This window comes from Ptiloglossa arizonensis, chromosome 10 (assembly GCF_051014685.1).
Source record: "Ptiloglossa arizonensis isolate GNS036 chromosome 10, iyPtiAriz1_principal, whole genome shotgun sequence".
NCBI classification, from domain to species: Eukaryota; Metazoa; Arthropoda; class Insecta; order Hymenoptera; family Colletidae; genus Ptiloglossa; species Ptiloglossa arizonensis.
The window spans coordinates 11,625,376-11,650,207 of NC_135057.1; the positions used below are offsets into that span (position 1 = coordinate 11,625,376).

The 24,832-nt window shown below is 35.6% G+C and overlaps 4 protein-coding genes across 10 annotated transcripts in view; 1 reads left to right on the forward strand and 3 right to left on the reverse strand.

Moving 5' to 3' along the window:
* Positions 1-787: 787 nt before the first annotated feature.
* Fancm (FA complementation group M) lies at positions 788-7,448 on the reverse strand. 3 transcript variants are annotated; one of them, XM_076321312.1, is made up of 14 exons: positions 6,874-7,448; positions 6,486-6,713; positions 6,235-6,402; positions 5,992-6,164; positions 5,822-5,911; positions 5,503-5,727; positions 5,268-5,421; positions 5,053-5,174; positions 4,864-4,983; positions 4,624-4,789; positions 4,372-4,526; positions 4,011-4,257; positions 1,991-3,921; positions 788-1,915 (listed from the first exon to the last, which is right to left on the reverse strand). In XM_076321312.1, the coding sequence occupies exons 2-14, from the start codon at positions 6,652-6,654 to the stop codon at positions 1,649-1,651; spliced, it is 3,987 nt and encodes a 1,328-aa protein (XP_076177427.1). In that variant the 5' UTR covers positions 6,655-6,713; positions 6,874-7,448; the 3' UTR covers positions 788-1,648. The 3 variants fall into 3 exon arrangements, with proteins under 3 accessions (XP_076177427.1, XP_076177426.1, XP_076177428.1); XM_076321311.1 differs by having other exon boundaries at positions 6,818-7,448; XM_076321313.1 differs by having other exon boundaries at positions 1,991-3,552; positions 3,670-3,921; positions 6,486-7,448.
* Positions 7,449-7,638: 190 nt separating this feature from the next.
* LOC143152390 (uncharacterized) lies at positions 7,639-10,398 on the reverse strand. Of its 2 annotated transcripts, none has more exons than XM_076322438.1 (4): positions 10,308-10,398; positions 9,660-9,737; positions 9,438-9,581; positions 7,639-9,355 (listed from the first exon to the last, which is right to left on the reverse strand). In XM_076322438.1, the coding sequence occupies exons 2-4, from the start codon at positions 9,720-9,722 to the stop codon at positions 7,832-7,834; spliced, it is 1,731 nt and encodes a 576-aa protein (XP_076178553.1). In that variant the 5' UTR covers positions 9,723-9,737; positions 10,308-10,398; the 3' UTR covers positions 7,639-7,831. The 2 variants fall into 2 exon arrangements, with proteins under 2 accessions (XP_076178553.1, XP_076178552.1); XM_076322437.1 differs by lacking the exon at positions 10,308-10,398 and adding an exon at positions 10,016-10,191.
* Positions 10,399-12,033: 1,635 nt separating this feature from the next.
* On the forward strand, positions 12,034-16,927 carry Mbt (serine/threonine-protein kinase PAK mbt). 2 transcript variants are annotated; one of them, XM_076322019.1, is made up of 7 exons: positions 12,034-12,116; positions 13,081-13,453; positions 13,536-13,932; positions 14,021-14,434; positions 14,526-15,058; positions 15,137-15,290; positions 15,370-16,927. In XM_076322019.1, the coding sequence occupies exons 2-7, from the start codon at positions 13,089-13,091 to the stop codon at positions 15,529-15,531; spliced, it is 2,025 nt and encodes a 674-aa protein (XP_076178134.1). In that variant the 5' UTR covers positions 12,034-12,116; positions 13,081-13,088; the 3' UTR covers positions 15,532-16,927. The 2 variants fall into 2 exon arrangements, with proteins under 2 accessions (XP_076178134.1, XP_076178133.1); XM_076322018.1 differs by lacking the exon at positions 12,034-12,116 and adding an exon at positions 12,566-12,796.
* A 981-nt stretch (positions 16,928-17,908) lies between these two features.
* The window catches only part of LOC143152396 (RING-box protein 2-like), a 35,876-nt gene continuing 28,952 nt past the window's right edge, over positions 17,909-24,832 (reverse strand). For all 3 annotated transcript variants that reach the window (XM_076322452.1, XM_076322453.1, XM_076322454.1), the window contains one exon: positions 17,909-22,659. In XM_076322452.1, coding sequence (XP_076178567.1) covers positions 22,475-22,659 — 185 coding nt within the window. In that variant the 3' untranslated portion in view covers positions 17,909-22,474. The remainder of the gene's footprint in view (positions 22,660-24,832) is intronic.

Here is a 24,832-nt window from a genome sequence, read left to right on the forward strand (position 1 = left end):
GCGCCATCTAGTGTCAATCTGATCAATTAATTTTCTCTCTAAAATTAAAACCATTTTTAAAGCAAATAAGAAGGTAAATTAGATCCCCTGATAATTTTGATTTTTACATTTACAAACCATGGTTAAAAAACTGACCGATATTACACTCACAGGATCAATGCTGATTTTTCGTTCTTTTTGATATTTCTTATGAACGATTAACTTTACGCATTTCGTATTTTGTTATAAATGCAAACAATACGCTAAGATATTTATTTAAAAATGTACAATGAACTAACAAAACGTGTTACCTGATTCTTGGCTAGACCGAAGCCGAGAAAACTGATGCTGCAAATTGATGTGAAGGTACAAATCACGGTGGTGAAGACACCGCCGACGAGAATCGTAAAGATAAGATGCAACAGAAGAGCTCCGGCGCGAGCCCCGTACAGAAGAATGTCGCCAGAAAACGGAAGCAAAGTCATCGCGATTTCGGTGGCCCAATGAGAATCTCTTTGCGGCGACAAACCAGCGGGAACGAGATAACCCTCGTATCCTGTTTTAACCGCGTATCCACCACTGCTGTAATCCGTATAAGTAGGATAAAAATACTGACTGGCCGATAATTGATTCCCTTGCGAGAGCGCGTAAGCTTCCTGCTGCTGGTTGCCGGTTTGAGAATTCACGAACACTCGTTCGTTCGAATCTTTCTTCTGCAGAATCTGTTCGCTTCTAAGCTCTTGTCCAGTCGATACAGTCGCAGCATTACACCAACCGATCACTAATAAACAAATCGTCAAGCCGCAATACATTTTTCTTCAATCTTCTCACAGAGCTTCGAAATAATTCAACTCGTACTTTCCGACAGCTTGTAACTTGTGAACTAAGGGAAACATTTTCACCCCTGGATATATATATACCCGTGGAAATTCGTGAAACTACGTTTTTCTAAATCCCACTACCCTCGAATGGTTCGTTCCTTGCTAAATCGCATTTCAACTGGTATACCTGAGGACCGTGAAACACAGGTTTCGCGTTCATTGTTCGCTTGTATTCTTTGAGTTACCGCCCCTGAACTCACATTCTCTCGAAAAGAATTCGCCGAAAATTTCTCCGAAAAACGATTTACAAGTGCTTCCACAGGTAGAAAATATTTCGTTACTTTACAGCTTACAATGACCAAGGTTTCTTGAAAATCGTTTCAGGTTCCAGTTCCAAAAGATTACTGTCGAACATTTCGTTTATTCATTCTTCAGCCGCACCGTGGGTCAGAATTCATTTGTCGGATGTCAAAAATAATTAACCGATTTCAGCAAGGAAACAGTTTCGTAAATAATGATAATTATAATTTCTTTAAATTTACCCGCATTGTGCATTATTGTTTTCATATTTGTCGTTAATTTTCGTTTCTCAAAAACATGTCCGTATAACTAAAACTATAATCGTAATTGAAGTATTTGTGATGATTGATTTATAACTGTGACAACTTAAGCAAGAATAATGAAAACAATAATATACAAAATATTAAATATTTCTCTAGATATAGTTATCGGCGAAATCGGTCGATTATTTTTGGCGCGCTACGAATGAATTCTAGTTCACTGCGTGGTGGTATAAAAATAAGTCAATATAAATATACATCGCGATTTAAACAACATTCTCAAAACGATCATCTCCCACTCGATTGTGCCAGCAACAACGATTCGTCTTTAATCTGTTCACGCAGTTTCTCAGTTTCATCTTCACTGCTCGTACTGCAATGGATTATGTTTCTCCTTTTCGTTCTTCTTGTTGCGCTATCTTTCAATCTTTTGCCGCGACCGCGTTTTCTTTTTTTCCTTTCCAGCTCTAACTCCACTTTTTCCAATTCGGACAATTCTTCCGTTGAAATAGACGCATTTTTATCTTCGTCGTCAACCGCCACGCAGAACGAATCCTAAAAATACCCAGAGAAACGAAACGAAAGAATATCGAGTGTATAATTTTATGTTCGTAATATGATTTCACTTACCTCGAGATAGGATTCTTCCGTTTGAGTGAGTTGCTGCGAATAAATTTCTACATTGGGATTGGGCGTACGTGGTTGTTTAAAAAGAAATTCGTTATGTCTTTTGAGAGGGCTTTTAACGGTTTGTAAATAAACCGCGTGCATATTGGTAGTATCGTGCACGTTTTGCGTGTAGCTTACAAAATCTTCTAAATCCTGATCAGCTTCGGAACTTTCATCTGCCGAGTATTCATCGTTTGACGACACTTTTGCTTCATCGTCTATAAATTCATTTCTCACTTTCCTCGGCCTGCGAGTACAATTACGGCTTTTGACAGCACACGTACCGGAATGTTTCAATTTCCCTCGTGTATCTTCTCTCTCGTCAAAATTATCTTCTGGTTTATTAAAAAAGTAACTAGTTTTCAATAGTTCGTCTTTCTTACTGACGAACAAATTACTCTCGGGTTTAACTTCATTCTTGGTATATTTATTCGAGTTCCTAATGTCTGCCAATTTCTTCGCTATACTCGTCCTAGGAACATTCTTCTTTATAAAATCGTGCGTTTTTTCAACCGAAAACCATCCGTCGCTATCCGAATCCCGCTCTTTGACTTTGTTTTCGACTTCTTTAAATTGCTCGCATTCCGTTTTGGACGGATCAAATTTAGCGTAATTTCCTACATAATCAGTACAAATTTGAAAATCATCGTCCCATTCGTATTCCTCAACCTTAAATTCCGTATCGATCGCGTTTTTTTTATCGTCAAGATGTGACGATACATTCAGATTCTTCATATCGTTAGACACCTTATTTTCAGTCGAACAATCAATTATTCGATCAAAATTCTTCTCGTCGTCGATTTGCATCAAGAAGCTTTCGTCTTCAAACATATCGTCTTCGGAATCATAGACCGTGTTTGACACGTTCTTGTTTGATTTTATTCGCTGTATCTCGCTAATCGCCTGTGTTACACTAAGTAAACTTTGATCTTTGGTCTTGCAAATATTTAACGTAATATTGTTTTTAGTTTTATTCTCGTACTCTTCGATAATATGTCTACTTGTATGAGGTAGGGTAATATTATCGTTGAACTCGAACATTTCTTGTGAACACATAGTGTACAATTCTACATTATCGTCTACCTTTAAATTGTTGGTAGTCGTTTCAATGTTTACATTGTTACAGGTATCGATTTGTTTGAAATCTTCAGCACGAGCGTTATTCTCAGAATCATCGGATGTTTCGTTCAATATATCTTCAAATCTACTCTGATTCAAATCTTGCGAGTCATCTATATTTTCCGTAGTTTCTTTTAATACATCAATATATTGGTCTTGTGTCGATAATCTATTATTACTACTTTTTATTACTTCTTCAATATTATCTAATATTACAACACTATTGTCCGATTTGCTACTATCATCTAGCAAATCTTCAAATTTTGATTCTTCAACAGTGCACTTGGTGTCAACTTCCTCGATCATATTCGTCAATGTGTAACTATCATTATTATACGAATTGTTCCCATCGCTGTCATTTGCGCTATGATTATTGATACCCAAGTCGGTTTTTTTACATTTTGCTGGAATAATATCGGTCAATGTAATTAAACAATCAAGAATTTTAATGTCGGGTATTGTAAAATTAAAAAAGTTTTTAATTGGAGAACATTCAGGTACATAAACTTTATTAATGGTACCCTTTTTTTCTCTATTCAGTTCCCTCTCAGAGTTTCTCAAAGTGCACAATGTAAGAAAATCGACTGCGTCGCTATCGCAAGATAAAATCTTTACGTCGGATGGTTTTATTACTTGATGAACATTATTAGTTTGAGTTCTATTAGAATTCGATGTTTCAAAAGTATTGGTCGCGTAATTTTTATGCTTTTCACTTTTAAAGAATTTCACTATCGAAAATTTATTTTTATCTATTTGTGATTCCATGTTTGACTCTGAAATACGGATAAAGTATATATTACCATACCTAGAAGGATACATAAGCAATAGTCCAAATCAAACGTTTAATTATTTTTTTTATTACCTATAGCAGTAATCTTTTTTAGAGTATTTTTATGCTTGTTAGTCTTTTTATCCAATTTCCCTTTTTTTGTCTTGTCCCTCGTAATCGGCATTTTTGGCTGCGTATTAATGTACATTCTCAAACACTCAGGAGTAAAAATATCAGGAATCATACGTGGATTATTTTGATAAAGAGAAGAAAAAATATTACTCGTATTTAATATCTTACTGTTTAAAGAATCTCTCCTAGCCATTGTGGCTTTTAATGTCTGTAATATTAATAAAACAATATGTTAATATTTGTTAAGAATGTATTACACAAATGATATATGTAAGCTAATATCTCAATTTGAGATATTTTTGAATGTCAGCTTTTCAGTTACCTGGTGTTCTCTTCCATCTGTAACGAGAATAATGATATGTCCGTCACGTTTTCGACCTGTTCTTCCCATTCTCTGTACAAGTCGCGTAGGAGAATGTTGAGATATATCGAAACATATTATTAAGTCTACTTCTCCAACGTCTAACCCCTCCTCTCCTACGTTGAATATAAAAAAAATATTATTATTGCCGATACATTATTATCGTCATTCTATCTGATTAAGATAATAACTAACATAAATTGCCTTTCTTACCTATACTTGTGGATATAAGAACGTTAACATGATTGCTTCTAAAATCGTGTAAAGCTTTTATTTGCTGCTTTTGTTTCTGTCCAGCTTGACCAACGAACATTTGCGGTCTTATTACAGGTCGACATTGCAAGAGTAGAACATAAACCTCACTCACAATATCTCTGTACTGTTTAAAAGATAAATTAAATTTTGTGTACAAAATATTAATGTATTGTGTAAATGAATTTGAAAATTACGAACCTCAACGAAAACTATGGCTCTTGTATTGCTTTGTTTTTCTTGACTATTTTTAAAGTGATGTACAAGCAGTTCTTTTAACTTTTCAAATTTTGTATGACCAAATACAAGATTTTGTGGAATCTAAAAGTAGTTTTCAAATTACGCACAACATTTTAAACACCGTACATTTTTAAACTAATGTATACAAACGTCTACTGTAGATTGATCGGATAAAGATTTTATATCTGGAAACGGGCCGAGATACATTTGAATATCTTCCAGTAATTCCTGCAATTGGGTTTCTTCATTCATCCAAAATTTATCAGAATGATCTGCCAACAGTAAATTCATAAAAAACATTTTATTACAAGCATCACAATTGAAATAGAAAAATATATTTACTTAATAAATGTATATCCACATACTCTGATAGAATTTATGAAATGCTCGAAGACCATCTCTGATCATGAGTTCATAACCATGATACATTGTCATTAATATGTTTAGCGTTTTCATAATTTGTCCGTAATTTCCTGATTTATTTGTTTTCTTTTGAAATTCTCTGAGTAAATGAAATACCTGGTGAATAGAAAAACTCATTTTCATAATTTAATTTATAATTACAAATAAAGCAAATATATAATCAATAGCATAATTTACCCTTCCTTTAGAAATATTTGCTGTTTGTGTATGAAGAACATTATTTTGAAGTAGAACTTTAACATGACGATCCATAATGAAGATATACCTCTCTTTGTATTTAGCTAATTGATCATTAAGTGGCACCAAAATTATATCAATTTTTCTTTGATTGATATATGGTATAATATCGGAGGAAGTTTCATCTCTTAGCTCCATATGAGCAATGTGTAAATTTTGCAAAACCTATAGAAAGTATTACTTACTGACTTCTCCATATTGCGGTGCAATTGTAAAAAAATATAAATTCTTATCAGTGTTTCATATTAATAAATTATACCTCATGAACATTGTCAATTTTATTTCCTGGTGTAGCAGAAAGGGCCAATACTCTAAAATTTTGATTTCTTTCACTTAATATTCGAATGCACTAAAAATATAAAATATACAATGTTGAGTATGCAACTTTGTTAATAAAACAATATTAATACTTTTTTATCATATAAATACCTCGCAGTAAGAATGTTTTCCTAAAGCTTTATGAGCTTCATCTACAACTACACACTTTACTAAATCATCAGGTACAATGTTTTTCTCCAAATCATTGTGAAAAACTTGAGGAGTAGCAAACACTACTCTTTTCTTTGACCAAGCTACTTCCCGATGTTTTTGAGCAATTGCTCCTATAATACAAAATTTTAATAATGTAGAAAATGCAGGAAATATTTTAAAATATACAGACCATTTACTTACCTGTAAGTTCAACAGTTTCTATACTAGGTATACCCATTATATCATGACAAGCAAAAATCTGTTGAGTAACTAAAGGTTTAGTAGGTGCCAAAAATACAACTTTTCCACACGGATACCATCTCCAAAAATTATACATCACAACTGCAGCAATGAATGTTTTTCCCAATCCTAGTATGAATCCAGGAGAAAACTTTGTTACTAAATTTAGTAATTACTTTTATTTATAATAATGAAAAAATAATCTCTCTTACCAGTGGGTAAACAAACTATAGTATTCATGTACAAAGAAGCTTGAACTATTTTGAACTGATAGTCCCTGATGGGATAATTTTCTGGATAAATCCATGTTTGCCCAGCCGATAAATCAAATCCTTTTGTTTCCGGATCAGAAGAAATTTGAGGATTCTGTGACAGTTCCATTTGATCAATTCTTCTCCCAATTGATCTCTAATTATTGGATACTCAAATATTGTATAAACCTAATACGTTTAAATACATTTTAATGAAAAATATTATTTGATTTCAACTTTTTAAAATCGCTTGCATTTAAAAACAAACGTTTATCTTATCAGTTAATTCATACATAAACAGATAGGTGATGTTTACAATTGTTTTAGATCATTCCTATATAATATTTACAATAATGTTTTATCATTTTCATACACTTGATAATATCACGGTCACGCTGCAATAAATTGTTATAATAAATATGTACTCCATATATGTATACATTTTATTTGAATTTAAATATGATTCTTCATACTTAAAGTTAAAGGAAAATGTATTCTTCACTAGGGAATCCGCCATTTTTGTATTACTAGGTACAAGACAACATTTTTTTGGTTCGTGCGTAAACGCGGGAATTTTCAATTTAATTACACGAGAAGGGTTAAAAATTACTTTAAAAATATTCAATTAAGACCATTAAGATATTCATATTTATATTCACAAAATATGTAATATCATTGTAATATTTATAAAAAGTATAATCGTACAAACCGAAATTAATTTATAGAAAAAGACGTTATTCATTGCAAAGGTATTAGAAAGAATCGTCTTTGACTAATTAGAAATTAATTTATTGTACGTAAAGATATACAAGAAAGAATGCGACTGTTCGAATCAGTGAGCATATAAAACAGATGCATGTACTCGTAACCGCCTTTACGCAGCTACATATACATCAGTGACCACCAACCTTGAAGATCATAGAAAAGCTACTACATACATCTTATAATTTAAATATCTATGAATCATATAATTAAATATATATGTATATATATATATATATATATATAATATATATATTATATTTTATATATATAGATATATAGAAACATATATATATAAATATATAAATGACAAATAACAAAAATATGACAAAATGACAAAAAAGGGGGGAATTTTTTTGAAATGAAAAACTGTACTTTCATAATATATAAAAGTATACATATATATATATATATATTGACCCAACATATAGAGTGACCCAACTCGTTCTCACGAGTAATAAGCTGGCGGCCACTGATATAGATGTATACAGGTGCTTGATAAAAAGAAACTAAAAGCTGAAAAACAATGGACTAGATCCCTCAAATTAAGACGTATGATTTGTCGATAAATGACTATTTAACGCAGCTTTGTGGGCAAATTTTTTAAAACAAATCAGGCATTCGTGAGTTTTTTCGTTTATGTGCACCGATAAATGCTTTTTCAATGTTGCTTTGTCCTTAAATATTTTTTGACACGCACTACACTCATATGGTCTTTCTCCTGCGTGTACCAATATGTGGCTGTTTAAAGTCGTTTTTTGGGTAAATGCCTTATGACATACGTAACATTCGTATGGCCTATCACCAGTGTGACTTAACATGTGTTTCCGCAACGACGACTTCTCTTTGAATGTTTTCTGACAAATATGACAGGCATGTCTTTTGTCACCAGTATGTATAAGCATATGGGAATTCAGTCTAGTCTTTTCTCTAAAGGCCATGTCGCATAACTCACAAGCAAATGGTTTCTCGCCTGTATGTATTAAAGTATGCCGATTTAAGTCTGATTTGCGAGTAAATATTTTATCGCAAACTTTGCAATCATACTGGCCGCCAGTATGTAGTAACATATGGCTATTAAGATCAGATTTCCGTGCACACGCTTTGTGACATATGTGACACTCGTGTGGTTTTTCACCTGTGTGTACAAGCATGTGAGAATTTAATTTTGCCTTTTCCCGAAAAGTCATTAGGCATTCTTTGCATTCGTATGGTCTTTCACCAGTATGAACCATTGTATGCCTTATTAACTCTGACTTTCGTTTGTACGTTTTCTCGCAAATACTGCACGCATGCGGCTTTTCACCACTGTGCGCTAACATGTGATTGTTTAGCGCTGTTTTCTGCGCGAACGATCTGTGACACATTGTACATTTAAACTGTTTATTTCCTCCGTGCAATGTCATATGCATGTTTAATTTTGCTTTTTCCCTAAATGTTGCAAAACATATGTCACATTTATAAGGTCTTTCTTCCGTATGAGTAAGCACATGCCGATTCAGACTAGATTTTTCTTTAAACGTCGCGTGACAAACATCGCATTCATTTATTCTATCCTCTGCACTCATGGATTGGTCGTTTTCGGAATCCAGCCGCTTCATAAATGTTTGCTGCAACGCATCATTATCATACGGCTTCTCTAATATATGCATTTGCATGTGACTACGTAAACACCACTTGTAAGCAAATCGTTTTTGACAGACATTGCACTCCAATGGACTCATCCCAACATGTGTTAACATGTGAGCATGTAGACTCGAACTGTCCTGAAAATTTTGCTGACAAACCTCACATTGACTACCACTGCAGTGCATTCTTAGATGAGTAACCATCGAGTCATTATTTAAAAACCATTTCTTGCAAATGGAACATTGTATTTTATAAAACTTAGGTTGCTGCCCATTCGAACAAAAACCAGAATGTTTCTCAGCGTCTTGCACTTGTGCAAAGTTTGCATTTGTCAAACATCTTTGCATAGCTCCATCTTCCTTGTCACATAAATTTGTGTTAGCAATTTGAGCTGTCCAATTTTGATGACTACTGGATTCACCATCCAATTCAAGTTTTACCTAGAATTAATATATTCTGCTAGGTTCATCTACACTTGTATAAAAAAAAAAGAACTTAATTGTAGATAATTTTGAAATTTACCATTTCATTAGAAAAGTCAACTTCGTTATTTTCGATAGGTAAAAATACCTTCTCGAATGTCCCGGAACAGATGTCCTCCATGTAGTCGGGATCAAATCTATCGCCAGGTTCTTCCTTAAGTACAACGCTTACAATGTTTTCGTCCTTAAAGTAAGGTTTAAGTTAGAGTCCTTGCGGAAGCATTGTATTGTATGGTGCTGCTGTTTCATAGAAAACGTTTACCATAACCTGACTGTCTATGTTTAATGCATCCATTGGTTCATCTTTCACTTTAAAATCTTCCATTTGCTACACTTTGCTCTGAAAGTAAAATTGATTTATTTGCTCGATCACATTTTGCTACATTAAAAGACATACTAATTACAAGATAAAACACACGAATCATGTTGTAGGGGATTGGATGCAGCCAATATTATACAGAGTAAAATAACCTTAAACATGATGTTGCGCGACTCGAAAGATAAAAGAATTTTGACGCGTGAACTCGTTTCATACTGGAATGATTTGTGCGATGTACTGTTTAATTGTTCGTGCGGATAACTAGTCGTAAACGATGCTCTGTCTGTATCTATACTTACAGCGTAGATTACACATTTCACCCGTGAAACAGAACACGCAAACCAAAATCTGTTAATTCTGTTCTTCGTTTTTCGTTTTAACGTAAATGATTTCTTTTACGCTAAGGCCAAACAGATATCCAATTTTTTCTTGAGAAAATCAAATCCGTCTGATCGATCGATTTACTTCTGTATCACGAAACTATACTGCGCGTTCCACTACACACGACAGGCATACGTTACATAAATACCATGCATCTACTACGCGATTATACGTATAAGGTGCATACATAAACTCGATGCTTGACCATACCACTATGTAATAATACGTTATACACAGAATCCCGAGTTGAATGATCGCGCTCGATAACGATGTTTGGCTGCATCTTTCTCCAATATCCCCCGCGTATTTGTTTACGTATTTCTGAAAAGAAAGAGACATTAGGTTCATTTCTAAAATATTGAGGAAGAAAATTCTGCTAAAAGCTGATTATTTTCAACTTTCATTCTCTAATATTTTAGACAGTTCGAATAAAATTATAAATTTAAACCAATAATTTCGTTTTATTCTTGACATAGTACAGCATTTGACATTTCTATAAAATTTAAAGAAATTTGTTTAAAAAGAAACTTTTCACTTAGGTTGAAAACATTTTACAATTAAACCGCGTGTAATCTACCTGTATCGTGTTTGCTGCGTATAGTGTACGCGCACGCGTTCCTAGGCAATTACATAGTGTTTATTGAAAATTTTATTTTAAACATAATGAATTGGTCAAATTTTGTTATTCATTGAAAAAACATTTGATAAGCTCTATTCTAAAAATTGTCTTGATAAGTATTTCAATCGTACAAAGAGTAAAAAAGTACGTGTAACTTGTACATTTTATTAAAGATAATCGAATAACGCAATTATAAAAAAAAGAGGATTTTTATGGTATTCTATATATTACTGAGTTATCTAAATGTAAAAATTCATATCTAGATTTGGGAAATATTTTTTATTTTAAAAATAAACACAACGTTTCTGCTGGGAAATTTATAATTTTATAATAGGTGATATAATTTTGGCAGACACAACAGTGTTGACAAGGCTAAAATCACGTAAATAAAAACGTTATAAATACTTTTACGTCCGTTTAAAACTTCGCCTAATCTTCCACAATCATGTATACAACTGATAAGAAAAGAAGACAACAATAAACGAATTACGTTGAAATCACCTCGATATACTAATTATGGCTGTTGTTTTGATAAGATCTGAATGTGCTGCATGCGGATACCTGGTTGTCAGTTATCTTGGTTACCGATAGCGCTAATAAGGAAATGTTCATTTGACAGATGAACTTACCTTTCCTTCTGCTATAGATAATGTTAAATTTCATTAGCATTATCACAAAATATACAATACATATTCAAGATTATTTATAAATGCCATCAGATTATTGCATTTCATGATCAAAGTACAACATCAACGATTGTAAATACGACCGTTATTAATTTAAAAATTATCGTTATGTGCAACTTTATCAAAAATTTCCTTACATTGCGGACGTCTCGGTGCCAATCACATTTAGGTTGAAACGATTCGATTCAATCGCCTATTCGTGAGCTACAGTATTACTAACATTCGATTAAAACCAATGATAGAGACTACTCGAAGGATACAAATGAAAATATACCTGTATAATTCAATAATTTTGAGATTTTACGTTGAAAGTCATATCCACGATATATGTTGTCTCAACGTTCTTTTTTACGTGTGCATTGCAATAAAAATGTGAAATAGCAACGATAATAGCTCCATGAAAAATTTGTACAAAAATATGATGCAAAAAAGATATGAAAGCGTTTATAATTCTTCAGTTGGCAACGTCGTGTATAACGAAATTCTTCTGCACTGTATTGCGACACATACAAATATTGTTTCAAGTAAAGTTTTGAAATAAGGAAACACAGTTTATTTTGTTCGTGTATTTGCAATGTACTTTTATAACAACGCATGATCGATCGAATAAATTTTGTAACGACTTTTTTTTCGTTTTGAGCATCTTGATTTGCAAGTAAATGAAACATCCTATCACAAAAATCTTGCAATAGTGATTCTTTTCAACAATATTCAGTAGGTACTTCATTATTTAGGATTAACAATGATTGAAAACATTATTCTTTTGTCACGAATACATATGTGTGAACCTTTATACGCGTATTTACATGCATATGAACGAAAGTAGTGTTCTAACTGAGAAAGATTTCAAGGGTATTATAACGGTTAATGTATTTATAGTCAATTTACTATTCGTAGATTTGGTTATAACCAATTTATTAATTCATGGAGTCGAAATTCGATTTTATACAGTTTCAAAGATTCTTATTATTGGCTAATGAAAACAATCAATTGAACGTAACTGTACTAGCTATTACGATCGTAAATCGGTACATCTTCTCTTTTTGAATCGCGATCGACAATCGCTTTCTCTCGACACCGTTTTCTGTGCGTTACGTTCTTTGTAGTAATCTCATTGCAGGTGCTACCTCACGCACATTTAAGTAAATTGTCATGAGCCAAATGCCAGGAAAGATTCGTAAGCTCTCCGCGCGGAGCGCCGGTGTGTGAACGACCTGTCGGAAGGCTAAATGCCGTATTTACCTATTTTAACAATTAAACTCTCTTATGTTTCGACACTACCACGAATCTGCCGTTTTTTTGAAGCGGTGTAAAGTTAACGGAAAATATTAAGCCCTGGAAGATCTAACTCACAGTTCAAAGAAACCACTTTAAGGCGGTCGCATCACGTACTGGTAGGCGTTGCTGTCATTTGGCTTCCCTTCATCTCTATTATTTTCTCTTAATTTTAATCGACAATGCACTTTCCAGCTTTCTCTCAAAACGTATTAACATTATTGTTGGTACCTGTTCGATAATGTATAAAAATTGATCTTTCATAACTACGCACTTACGAATTCCGATTGACACATTCAATTGTGATTCTTTTTTGTAATTGCTTTCCTTATCTAAAAAAAAGCAATAAAATTCTACTCTAGTTAAATAACTAACATAAATATCTCTGTATTATTTACAATAGGAAGGGCGATGTTCGCCAAGAAGAAAAAGAAACCACAAATATCAACTCCAACAAATTTTGAGCATCGTGTACACACAGGATTTGATAAGCGCGAAGGAAAATTTATAGGACTTCCACTACAATGGGCCTCTATTGTTGGAAACAATCAAATTTTAAAGTCAACAAATAGACCATTACCTCTGGTAGATCCAAGTGAAATTACACCTACGGAGATTCTTGATTTAAAAACTATTGTTCGTGGTCATAATGATCCCAAAGGAAAAGCACCAACTGGTGACAAAAGTACAGAAAATGGATTACCTAAGACTAGTACTGTTGCCAGATCTAATTCTCTTCGTTCTTCGAGCCCACCAAGACTTAGACGAGACTATAGGTAATTATTTTCTAGCTATGAAATTAATGTACAATTGAAAATATTTGAACATTCTATTGTATTTTTGTTTGTATTTTTATAGGCATAACAGTAATTTGCCGCCATCTGTGCCAGAAGGTCAAGAGATACCGTCCAATGCTAATCAAATACAAGGATACACAAATTTTGGAAAACAGCATAATTATCTAGATAAGTTACGACAAAATTCACCTAATGTTGTAACTGTATTGAATCCTAATGTCCAGAATATGATTCCAAATCTCCAAAATCTTAATCCAAACATGCAGTCATCTCCAAATTTAACACACACTGGATCAAATGCACCAAATTTATCTTTAAATTTTCAAAATTTGAGTCCCATTACAAATCAACAAGGTCCTGTGCCAAGTCCAAGTACTCCTCAACTTACAGATTCTGAATATCATAGAATAAATCCTCAAATGACAATGATGACTGGTCAATACAATGGAAATGTTCAGGTAAGCAATATTATAACCAAATGTTATAGTGTTTCATCTATTTTTTACAATATTCCATTGAAAAAATAAACACTGGTTTTTAACATAGGTTTCAGTTACCGAATCATCTACAAGAGATCAGCAAGTACCTCAAAATGTCCTTTTGCATAAGTTACAACCTAAAATTTCACCAGTAGGATCAATAGCTTCGCAACGACCATTGAGTCAATTGAGTTCACATAATGTGAATAAGTATTCACAAGCATACAATATGCAAGAAAGTTCATCCATTTTGCAGTCTCACATGAAAAAACCTATTGAAACATCTCAATCGATGCATAACTTATCAAAGTCAAGCGTACCATCCTCTGGAAGTAGTTCAACTCCAGATCAAAATCAGAACATGAAAAGCGCTTTATCTTCGGGAAATCTAGCTGTTGGTTCAAGTTCGAGTACTTCCAGTAAACAAACAGCAGAACAAAGGCTCACTCATGAACAATTCCGAGCAGCTTTACAGATGGTGGTAAGAAAAAGGAATTTAATATTAACAATAAGTATGAAATGTATGCATGCAAATGTTTTTAAGATTTTTTATTCGTATATTTAAATTGTAGGTAAGTCGAGGCGATCCAAGAGAGAATTTGGAAAATTTTCTTAAAATCGGCGAAGGTAGTACAGGAACAGTGTGCATAGCCACTGAGAAAAACACAAATCGTCAAGTGGCAGTTAAAAAGATGGATTTAAGGAAACAGCAGAGACGAGAACTACTTTTTAACGAAGTGGTTATCATGAGAGATTATCATCACCCGAATATTGTCGAAATGTATGACAGTTTCTTAGTAGATGACGAATTGTGGGTCGTGATGGAGTACCTTGAAGGAGGAGCGCTCACAGATATCGTTACACACTCACGCATGGATGAAAGTCAGATAGCTACTGTGTGTTCCCAATGTCTGAAACCGCTTGCATATTTGCATTCTCAAGGTGTCATTCATAGGGACATCAAATCCGATTCTATATTGCTTACGGCTGACGGCAGGGTAAAGTTATCCGACTTTGGATTTTGTGCTCAAGTTTCTCAGGAGTTGCCAAGGCGAAAGTCTCTCGTAGGAACACCTTATTGGATGAGTCCAGAAGTTATTTCTAGGTACAACACAGTTCTTGGTCATTTTATAATCATTTTGCTGTTCGTTCGCGAGCTATATATGCATATTTCGTGTTTCAGGTTACCGTACGGACCTGAAGTAGACATTTGGTCATTAGGTATAATGATTATCGAGATGGTTGATGGGGAACCACCATTCTTTAATGAACCTCCTTTACAAGCTATGCGACGTATTAGAGACATGCCTCCGCCCAAATTAAAGAATTCTCATAAAGTAAGCTATGAATGTTTTAAAATTTTACAAGAATTTGTGCATACAAAGGGACGATTAATTAATTTATATTTATTTGTAGGTCAGTCCACGTCTTCAAGATTTTCTTGAAAGAATGCTCGTTCGTGATCCGGCACAAAGAGCCACAGCGACTGAATTGTTACAGCATCCGTTTCTTAGGCAGGCTCAAAGTCCAAGTATTTTGATTCCACTAATGAGGGGTTCTAGGCATACGAACTGTTGACAAGTCAATGTAAAAAAGCATGAGCGCGATAACAGATTCATTAATATGAATCACGGTCGTTTTTTAGTTTGTTGTTAAACGTTAAACTGTAGAATATGCAAGTGTCTAAAAACATTTGAGTGGCCTTTGTTAGACAACTTTACATTCCAGTGTGGCCTTAACTTAGAAGCGTTACATTATGAATTTATAAATGTCTGTGTTGCCTGGGAAAGGCATTTGCATCAGGAAAAATATTTTTTATATAAAATTATTTAACAAAATATTATACACCCAAGTGCCTTCGTAATAAGCACCGTTTCAACTTTGTTTTTGTTTACGCGTTTACATTGTTTACCTCGATTACGGTTCTACTATTCCTTATTTGTCGAATTATCTACGGGACAACAATTCGAAAGAAATCTATTGTTATATAGTTCAAACGATGGCGGGAATAATCGATTTAATAATAATATTTTTGTAAACGCTGCTATTATGCGTGTACTTAAAGTAATAATCGAATAGTCATATTTAATTCGAAAGCGTATAACGCGAATTAGAGCACCAAAACAAAGAAAAAAAGAAATGACTAGTGTCAATATACAGTGCTTAAATTGACGTTGTATGACCCGCCCTATTTTTTAAAAAATTAGTACTTACGTTTAATTTATTGGATGATATACTGCTACAAGCAGATACTGTTGCAAACATGAGTGTTCGTTTAACTTGTAGAGATTGACGAATTTGCGTTAAAATGATTGAAATTACTCGAAGATCGAATCTCAAATCCAGCGTGTTCGTTTCAGTATTTTTAATATCATTATCGAATAAAGAAATATAGTAAGTTTAAAGACGCGCTAGAAATAGAGTACTGTTAACAAGATATATTCGAGTGTAAGTATTTTACATTAAATTAGTGAAAAGTTTTGATCGACAAGTCATTCACTGTGAAGATGTTATAAGATGAATCGTAATAATACTGAATGCCATTAATTTTGATTAGGTAAGAGATCAAAACACAACATGGACAAAGGCCATCGATCGAATAGACGATCTACGGTCTCGGTTATTTAAGATATACATAGCAGTAAAATATTTACGAAGTGTAGATATTACCGAATATTGTTGCATAGATAAAAACTATGTACGCAAGAGTAAGTGATGCAGGACAACGTAACTCGTGTAGGTACATACATCTGCCATTTGTAAACAGATATCTTTTAAGAACGTTAGTAAATTGTGCGAAAGAAAAAGCGTGCGAAGGAACTGCTGTATTTTCATTTATATGCAAAGTAGTAGGACAAAATGTTTTCGATAATCAGATTTTCGTTGGGAGAATGAAAAAAAAATTTACTACGAAAGATTCGTGTTTATTCTGTAAATAATTAATTTGTAAAAATACACGTTAAACGTAATACAAAGCAAACAAAGTTTTCATTTTATTAGAACGCGTCCGTGCCGAATACTTCCATCGTATACTTAAATTGTCAACTTGAAAGCAAAAATTATCTTAGAGGAAAATAGTAATACATATCTACGGTGTGTTCCAGTGTCAAAATATAAATTATTTTAAATAAAATTAAAGATTATATATATATATAATAATCCATAATATATATAATAATACATAAAAATCCATATCTTCGATAATCGGTATTCAGATTGTCAATGTTTAACTATATTATTAATTGAACGTAAACTGCATTTTAATCAATACTGTTAACTATTAATTTTATTATTAGCAATTGTTCCTGATATTAGTGGAAAATTATTACAAGCTCTTTTAAATAATCGGTTAGCAGTACGATCAATCAATGTCAATAACGATAATTTTTCAATATTTACAAAATATTTATCAATCCAATCATTCAAACTGTTTGTAAAGATCTAAATGTTAAGTACTTTAGCGATTATTTTCAAAAAAAAAAAAAACACAATTATGACTAATTATACAATGTAAAAGGAACCAATTAATTTATTCGCGATGATGATTCGATAACACCATATATACGTATTCGATTCCGATAAACCTTGATGCACTTATTTCATTTTATATTAAAATATAAAACCATAAACTTTCTTTCCATTGTGACTGACATTGGAACTGGAATTGGTATGTGCTGCAAAAATATGTACTTACATAAGAGAGGAAAAAGCAAGTAGCGTAGTGATTGGTGTGTAGATCGTTCTAACAAAACATACAGTGGATAATATCAAACAGCATCAAGTACAAAATTGACTTCTCGTTTGGAGATATTTACTATTATAATTCTGTTAGCTCATTTATCAATTCACATTTCGAAGATGGTAGTTTTAGTTGGTCGATAATACTTCTTTCGAGGTTAAGTGAGATTTCAGATTTAATGGATAACGTAATAGAAAAATCCAAGTATGAAAGACGTAACGCATGAATCAACATTTATTAGCTTTGTACCGTGTTTACATTTTCAACAATTGTGTGTTCTATGAGATGACGCAAGAAAATGCCATCGACGAATGCTAAGAATTCGAAAGAAGAAACATAAAACCTGAATCGCCTCGTGTACGCAAAATCAAGTTGATATGTCTTGCCTTTTAATCGCGAGTGGCGCTAGTACTATGCCATTCCACACATATATGTATATGTATATCACTCGGATAGAAAGGCACTTTGAAATGCCATTAGCCGATTGGTGGAACGTGACGAGCCTCCGTTTGACCGAAGTGTCCTTCGTATTATACTCGATCTTCGGCGCCACTGACGTTTCTCGGCCAATTTAAGAGGGGATTCTCATCCAAAGGCATAAAATATCGATTTTTTTTTAAATTTAACTTCCTTAAAGTACATATCTCCGAAAATACATCCCGTGAATATTTAATCGAAATATGAAAAGTTTCCAAAGTTGGAGTACTTCGACCAAAAAGCAAGTGTAAATCCCCGCACGAAAAAGTTCACCGCCCGAATAGGAATATTCTTTTAAATTAATTTTTTCATTAATCGCGTTGAGAACTTTTATTAAAATCTTACATAAACTACGTGCTCCGAAACTATGTACTCGTATTCGCGAGACATGTTGTAATAATAAATGGTATTATAATACGGTAACGCGAACGGGATACCGTTGCAAGCTGATAAGAAAAAATGCTTTCCAGCAAAAATAATTAAGCATTAATTCTGTTCCAAAGATAGTATTGATATTATTCTACACATTGAGCAATTACGTCTTCCCGAACGATTTCATTTTAGATCTGTAAATTGTAAATGTGTTTAATGTAGAAGTTAAAGTGAATGAATCCGATGTTTTTCTGTTTTCGAAAATATTTTTGAAACGAGTCATTACGGGTGGTAAAAAAATACGGAGTGTGTACACCAACGTGGAGTGGAAAAGATCTCGGTGAAAAAACAATCGCTAATTTCTCCAAAAGCCAGTATGCATTCAAAGAAGATAATGATACTGTGTAGCTGATGGTATTGGAAGGGTATTTTGTATCAAGTTTCTGCCGCGCAACCAGACGTTGAATTCGGATAAGCATTGTTCTCAACTGAATCAGTTGAAGATAGTGATCGATGAAAAGACTCCGGAATTGACTAATCGGAAAGATGTCGTTTTACATCAGGATAACCTCAGACCTCATGTCTCTTTGTAGACTTGACAGAATTTGGTACAGTTTAACTGGGATGTCCTACTTCATCCACCGTATCACCTGACCTTACTATCTATTTCGATTCCTACAAAATTCTCTTAATGGAAAAAATCTCGATTCTCTGGGAACTTGTAAGAACCATATGGATCAGTTCATCGCCCATAAAGATAGCAATGTAGTACGAGCAAGTCCGGGCAATCCGTCAATGTACCCAATAGTCGCTCGTAGAGTCATTTAGTTTAGAACACATGCACGAAAGCCTTTGCATCGATCACTTATCTCTAGTAAAATAAACAACTTCAGTTCCAGTTATATTATATACGTGATTGGTCTTTAAATTGGATACGAAATTGACTTTGAAACAGATTGGATCGAACGTTTCTCCGTTACTGCTCGTGGCCTCACTGGTATCAGAAAATTTAGTATAATTTAGGTGTAAAATATTCCATTACAGATAGTGATAATTCGGTTGATTTTTAATCGATAAATGGTACAAGTGAATCGATAGGTGGTAAAGTTTTCTCAATTTTATCGTTCACCTAATCGGACGAATCGATCTTGTACATGGAAAAAATTCAACTGCACCTATTTTTTATATCATACTCCATACCGTTAAATATATTCTTCTTTAGAAGAAAATATCAAGAGACTTACGTACGTCTTAAAATAACTAGTTTAGAAATTCAGAAATATCTTTGTTGCTTGGAACATTCTCTGCTTATCGTATGGATATACGAAACTGGTAAATTTGAACGATAAAAAAAAAATACATATATATTTTTTCATGCATTTTTCAATATATTACACTGCGAAAGGGTTAAAGGAAGAGTGCATTCGCAAAGAGTCGGAAGTTGTTTCAACGGGAATTGGATCGAATGCATGGATTCGAAGGCGAGAGGAAAAAACCAACCGGTCTCGTGCTAGCGGGTATAAGTATGCGTGCATCAGTGCGTGTCACGTAGCAGCACGCCGGCGTGACAACGTTCCTGCTCGCTTGCACGTATTCATTCTGAAATACGCATGTGTGACATCGAAATTTCTTGTAGTCGTGAAACCAAACGAATTCATGCGTCACATCGTAGGGAGAAATCGTGTTGCAAGAGATGAAACATTCTACGTAAGTAATTACGCTCGTCGATACGGTTCGTCATAAGGATCTAGTTAATAACATTTATAACAGGTCATAGCCGTTCGTGTAGAATATATGGCGCGTGTCGTAGAACGAAAAGATACAAATTAACGAACACAAATCCAGAGCATATGCTGTTCAATAACTATACGAGTTGAACCAATGAAAAGACGGCGTACGTGGAGGCTCGACTCAAATTGACCTCGACTCGTGGCGGGTCCGCCTTTCAAGAGAAGCACGACGAACAAATTTGCCGGTTGTTGCGTCATTCCGTATCGATACCTAACTGTTATTTTCGTTCTTAACGTGTGTACGAATACGCGTAACCCCGATGATACGTTTCACCCACGACACGTGAAAACGCGTTTACATCGTGAGTAACGATCCTCGCAGAAATAAATCTACAAAACGCAGTTACTTTTAAGATGTTTTATTTAACCTCATCCATCGCGGTGGCGGCTCTTATCGTTTCAGTTTCTCTGGAGAAACTCGTCGAAACGTAGCAGTTTTCTCTTAAAGACAATGGAAAATTTTTAACCGCGCATTCTCATCGTTCTACGCATTGTCGCAGTCCGCTCGTCGATCATTCGTCGCATACAAATTTATTTAAAAAATTAACACAGCCTAAAGATCATTGCAATCAACGAAACACGTCCTCTTCAATTACGTAGTTATCCTTGAATAATAAACATGGTAATTCTAATGGTAAATGTTCCCGACCGTAATTCATGCGCGCTTTATGTAAGAGAAAATCGATTTTACTGCACAAAAAAAAAAATGGCGGCGTAATTGTACCACCGGCATGGTATAGCCGCGATCGTAAGTACAACCGTTTGTTGAGCGAAAATTGTAATTATATCGTACATTTGATTAGAATCAAAATTAGTTAACATTAACGAAGAAACGTCGATAAACTATCGCGTTTCCAAGCCTATCGTGGACGAATGTTAAAATACGTGTACCTTAAAACAGACATAGCAAAGTCCGAAAAGGTGGGGAGAGGAGAGTAGACACAAGGGGTGGGGAAGGGAATGCTACATGGTGGCCCGAGAACGGGAGAGGGTAGAGGGGCAGTGTGTACAGAAGAGAGAAAAGAGGCACAAGAGGTGGCAGCAACTGCGAGGTCGTAAATACACAGGCGCTGTTTTGCCCTTCTAGAATCCGATTGGTCGAGCCTCCGGTCGAGCCTCCGAGCTCGTGATGATACGTAACGCCGGGCAACGAGGAAAGCAGACAGGCAGGGGGAAAGAAAAGCAAAAAGATAAAACGAGACGGACAAGACGGGAATGGTAGGCACGGCGAGATGGGAGAGGAGAAGAAAGGAGCGACCTTCGAGCATTCGAATAGCGATTACATGCCCGTCGCGTGTCGCACCACAACGCGATACAGAGAGCCGAAATCATATCGAATCGTGGCTAAAATACTACATCACCGATTTCAAACGGTTTAACTGCAAACTCATCGTGGTCACTAGCGAGCGCAGCCCGTGCGGGTGACGCAACGATTTCGATGTATTCGAAATATAACGAGTTAAGAGAACCGTCCTCGCGCGGCACGCTCGCATACCGTTTCGGTTAAGGGTACTCGAACGCGATGCATGGACATTGAACCTTTCCCCCGTTCAGTATTTACCGAGAGCTGGATTTTGTCAATGACGTAACCCATTCCGGGGAATAATTCCGATATCGATCGGACATCGCGCAATCAGGCGATAACGCGAACCCAGACGGCGTGCACTTTGCGCTCTGGGATTATAACATAATTCGCGACGTTCCTGTGATGCATTGTTTGAACTTAATCGGTCACGATTAGCGAGACAAATTTAATCGTGATATTCGTTTCGAGACTGAAGTGTATCCTTTCGGGCAGAACGTAACAACGATAATTCGATGTTACACGACGCGCGAAGCAGGATCGAAAAGATTCGAAGAAATGATAAAATCGGTGCGGCAATTACGCATTTTTGCGTTTCGCTCCGAGTTCGACGCGGTGAAACTTTTACGCAACAATTCGACGATCGATCGCGAAAGAAACGAAAGAAACAATCGTACGATTGCAACGGGGATTGATTCCAAGACTTTCGAGCTGAGTGTCTGAAAATGCAGACAGACGTGGGCGTAGGATAAAAATGAACCGTTTGAGAGAGGATCGATGCAGGCGGCGGGCAAAAATGGACAAAAGGAAGCTGGTCAGCGATTCGCTTTCATGGTTCGATTATTTTCCCATTCGTTGAATGGACCACTCTTGCTGGCACAGCGGACAACGATTGTTCTGCTTCACCCAAAGGGACATGCAGCAGTAGTGAAACGAATGGTTGCACTCTCCCCAGACGACGACGCAGTCCTGCTGTCGGCCGTAGAAGTCCTTTTTGCTTTCCGCTTGACACCGGAGACACGCGTCTGAAAATTCAAAAGCAATCGAACGATAAATAAAGTGGTCGCCTTTACGTAGTATTTGAACAGCTTTAACCGACCAAGGAAACGGAAAGGATGTCTGGGTAACAGGGATAGATCGACGGAGAGATAATTCGAAAGAGACGATTACTTTCGATCGAAACCTCACGTTCGACCTCGGTCGGGCAACCGACATTGAGAACCGTAAGCCTAAACGCAAACGCAGCCATAAACGTGCCTATTCGACGAAAATGTAAGCGTTATCGCGCAATGCGCAAACTGACGCGCCGAAGTCGCTCCATGGTTTCTTGATATTTTTGGTCGCCGTGACGCACATATTTCGACGGTTCTCACGAAAGAAAATCCGTGGACCAAAAACAACGTTCAATCGGGATCACGATCCACCCGTTGCACGTTATTTTTTTTCCGATCAGAAGCCGATCCACCTGCCGTCGATGACAGTATATCGATATCGTCTCGGTTGGTTTCTGGTGTCTCGAGTATACGGAGTATATCCGATAAAATTCCATCAATTTAATCTAACCGACACACGCACTCACGCATGTGTGTTTTGTTGCGCGCGATTAACAACCATCTCGTACAAACAGCTTATGAACCACTTGCGTTGGACAATTAACCGGGACGTAACCCGCGTGTTAGACGTGGACCTATTGTACTTCTATTATAACACTGTCCGATAAAAATTTTGCCTTTAAGTATCGATTTTATTCGGATACGAGAAAAAGGAGGGACGAACGTAATGTTCGAAAGTAGCGAGTCGAGAGACAATGGAAATACGTATATAAACGTCGAGTACGACGCAATTTAATTCTTCTTTTGGATTTAAAGTTGCGTCAATCTTTTCGATATCGATCATCCGGTGGTTATTGAAAGACAGAAAAAAGTTTCTAATCTTTGTACAAATCTCGTGCTCCGAGTGAATACAGGTACTTGTATTTGTTTAAAAAAAAAAAAAAGAAAAATGACACCATAATATTGTAACGCGTACGAGATTTTGTCGCAAACTGATAAGAAAAAGTGTTTTCTAGCGAAAACAGTTAAGCGTTCAACTCTGTCGTGGAAGATTGTGTCGATATCGTTTCACGCGTAACACAATTACGTGTCTTTAGCGACAATAAAATAGTTTTTACTTTTCTTTTTTCATTTAACTCGTCCTCAGTAACGAAGGAAACTTTCCTTTCAATAATTTTCCACTGTATGCAGCAGTGTCTCTCAAACCTTGCGTTCCCATGGACCCGATCGATAAAAGAGAAACAGTATTTCTAATCAAAATAAACTACCACGAGTAAGTGATGTTTTTATTTCGTTTAAAGAATATGTTAATTTTCTACCCGTTCCGACCAGTAGGAAAGTTTGAGAGACACTGGGGCACAGGATGAACATTTACGTCTTTCTCGGTTTTCTTTTAATTTTCTCGCTAAATTATTGCGCAAATGAAAGTCAGTCGATAGAACGCTTAGCGCGCTCGATAACTAAATTATTTGGTCGATGTGAAATCATGGTCGGTGTTCGATTTGACTAAGCAGTTAAGTCGGTGGAAAAATCGATAGTATGCGCTGGGCTCAAGAGGTCGGTGTTCCTTTACGAGGTATAAGTTTGTTCTTCGTATTTATTTTCCGTTCGCTCGAACGAGTCGCGACGAGCGTCGTCGGAATATTTAACAAGAACATTGGCCAAGGGACAAGTACCAAAATGAATGCTGCGAACTGATCGACGGTAAACAGATCGATCGATGGCGAATGGTTTGTAGTCTGAGTTTGTGATTGACGACGTCGTTTCTGATGAAGCGCGACGCTCGGTCGATTAATTCCCCGACAATCGTTCCCGAGGGTTGCTTCTCTTTGACCCCGACCAGGGGATCCTTGGTTCGGGCAAACGTGTCAGCCGTGCCCCCAAGTCCTAGACGAGCAGGGCATCGGGCCAATTATCTTTGACAAACGAGTCGGCGACACGAGGAGAGCATCGAGACGAGCGCGAGTACGCCCCGCGCTACTTTCCACACGCTCGTATCGTACATCAGACCAGATCGACTGTTCTAGAGCATTCCGTTTCTCTTGGTTCTTATCTTCGTCATAATAATAATAGTAATAACGTTTATCGGTATTATAATCGGGACGAGCCCCTTTAAATACAATACAATACGGGGGTACAGTCCATG

Bases quoted from the DNA above. Each gene is read 5' to 3' on its own strand.
- Fancm (XM_076321312.1), bottom strand. From the start codon at position 6,654: ATGGAACTGTCACAGAATCCTCAAATTTCTTCTGATCCGGAAACAAAA. The intron at 5,175-5,267 runs GTATGTGGATAT...TACTGTTGGCAG, and splicing joins ATTTCATAAATTCTATCAGA to ATCATTCTGATAAATTTTGG. The intron at 3,922-4,010 runs GTAATAAAAAAA...TCCGTATTTCAG, and splicing joins AAAAAAGATTACTGCTATAG to AGTCAAACATGGAATCACAA.
- LOC143152390 (XM_076322438.1), bottom strand. From the start codon at position 9,722: ATGGAAGATTTTAAAGTGAAAGATGAACCAATGGATGCATTAAACATA. The intron at 9,582-9,659 runs GTAAACGTTTTC...CCTTACTTTAAG, and splicing joins ACATAGACAGTCAGGTTATG to GACGAAAACATTGTAAGCGT. The intron at 9,356-9,437 runs GTAAATTTCAAA...TATTAATTCTAG, and splicing joins TTGACTTTTCTAATGAAATG to GTAAAACTTGAATTGGATGG.
- Mbt (XM_076322019.1), top strand. From the start codon at position 13,089: ATGTTCGCCAAGAAGAAAAAGAAACCACAAATATCAACTCCAACAAAT. The intron at 14,435-14,525 runs GTAAGAAAAAGG...TTTAAATTGTAG, and splicing joins GAGCAGCTTTACAGATGGTG to GTAAGTCGAGGCGATCCAAG. The intron at 15,291-15,369 runs GTAAGCTATGAA...ATTTATTTGTAG, and splicing joins AATTAAAGAATTCTCATAAA to GTCAGTCCACGTCTTCAAGA.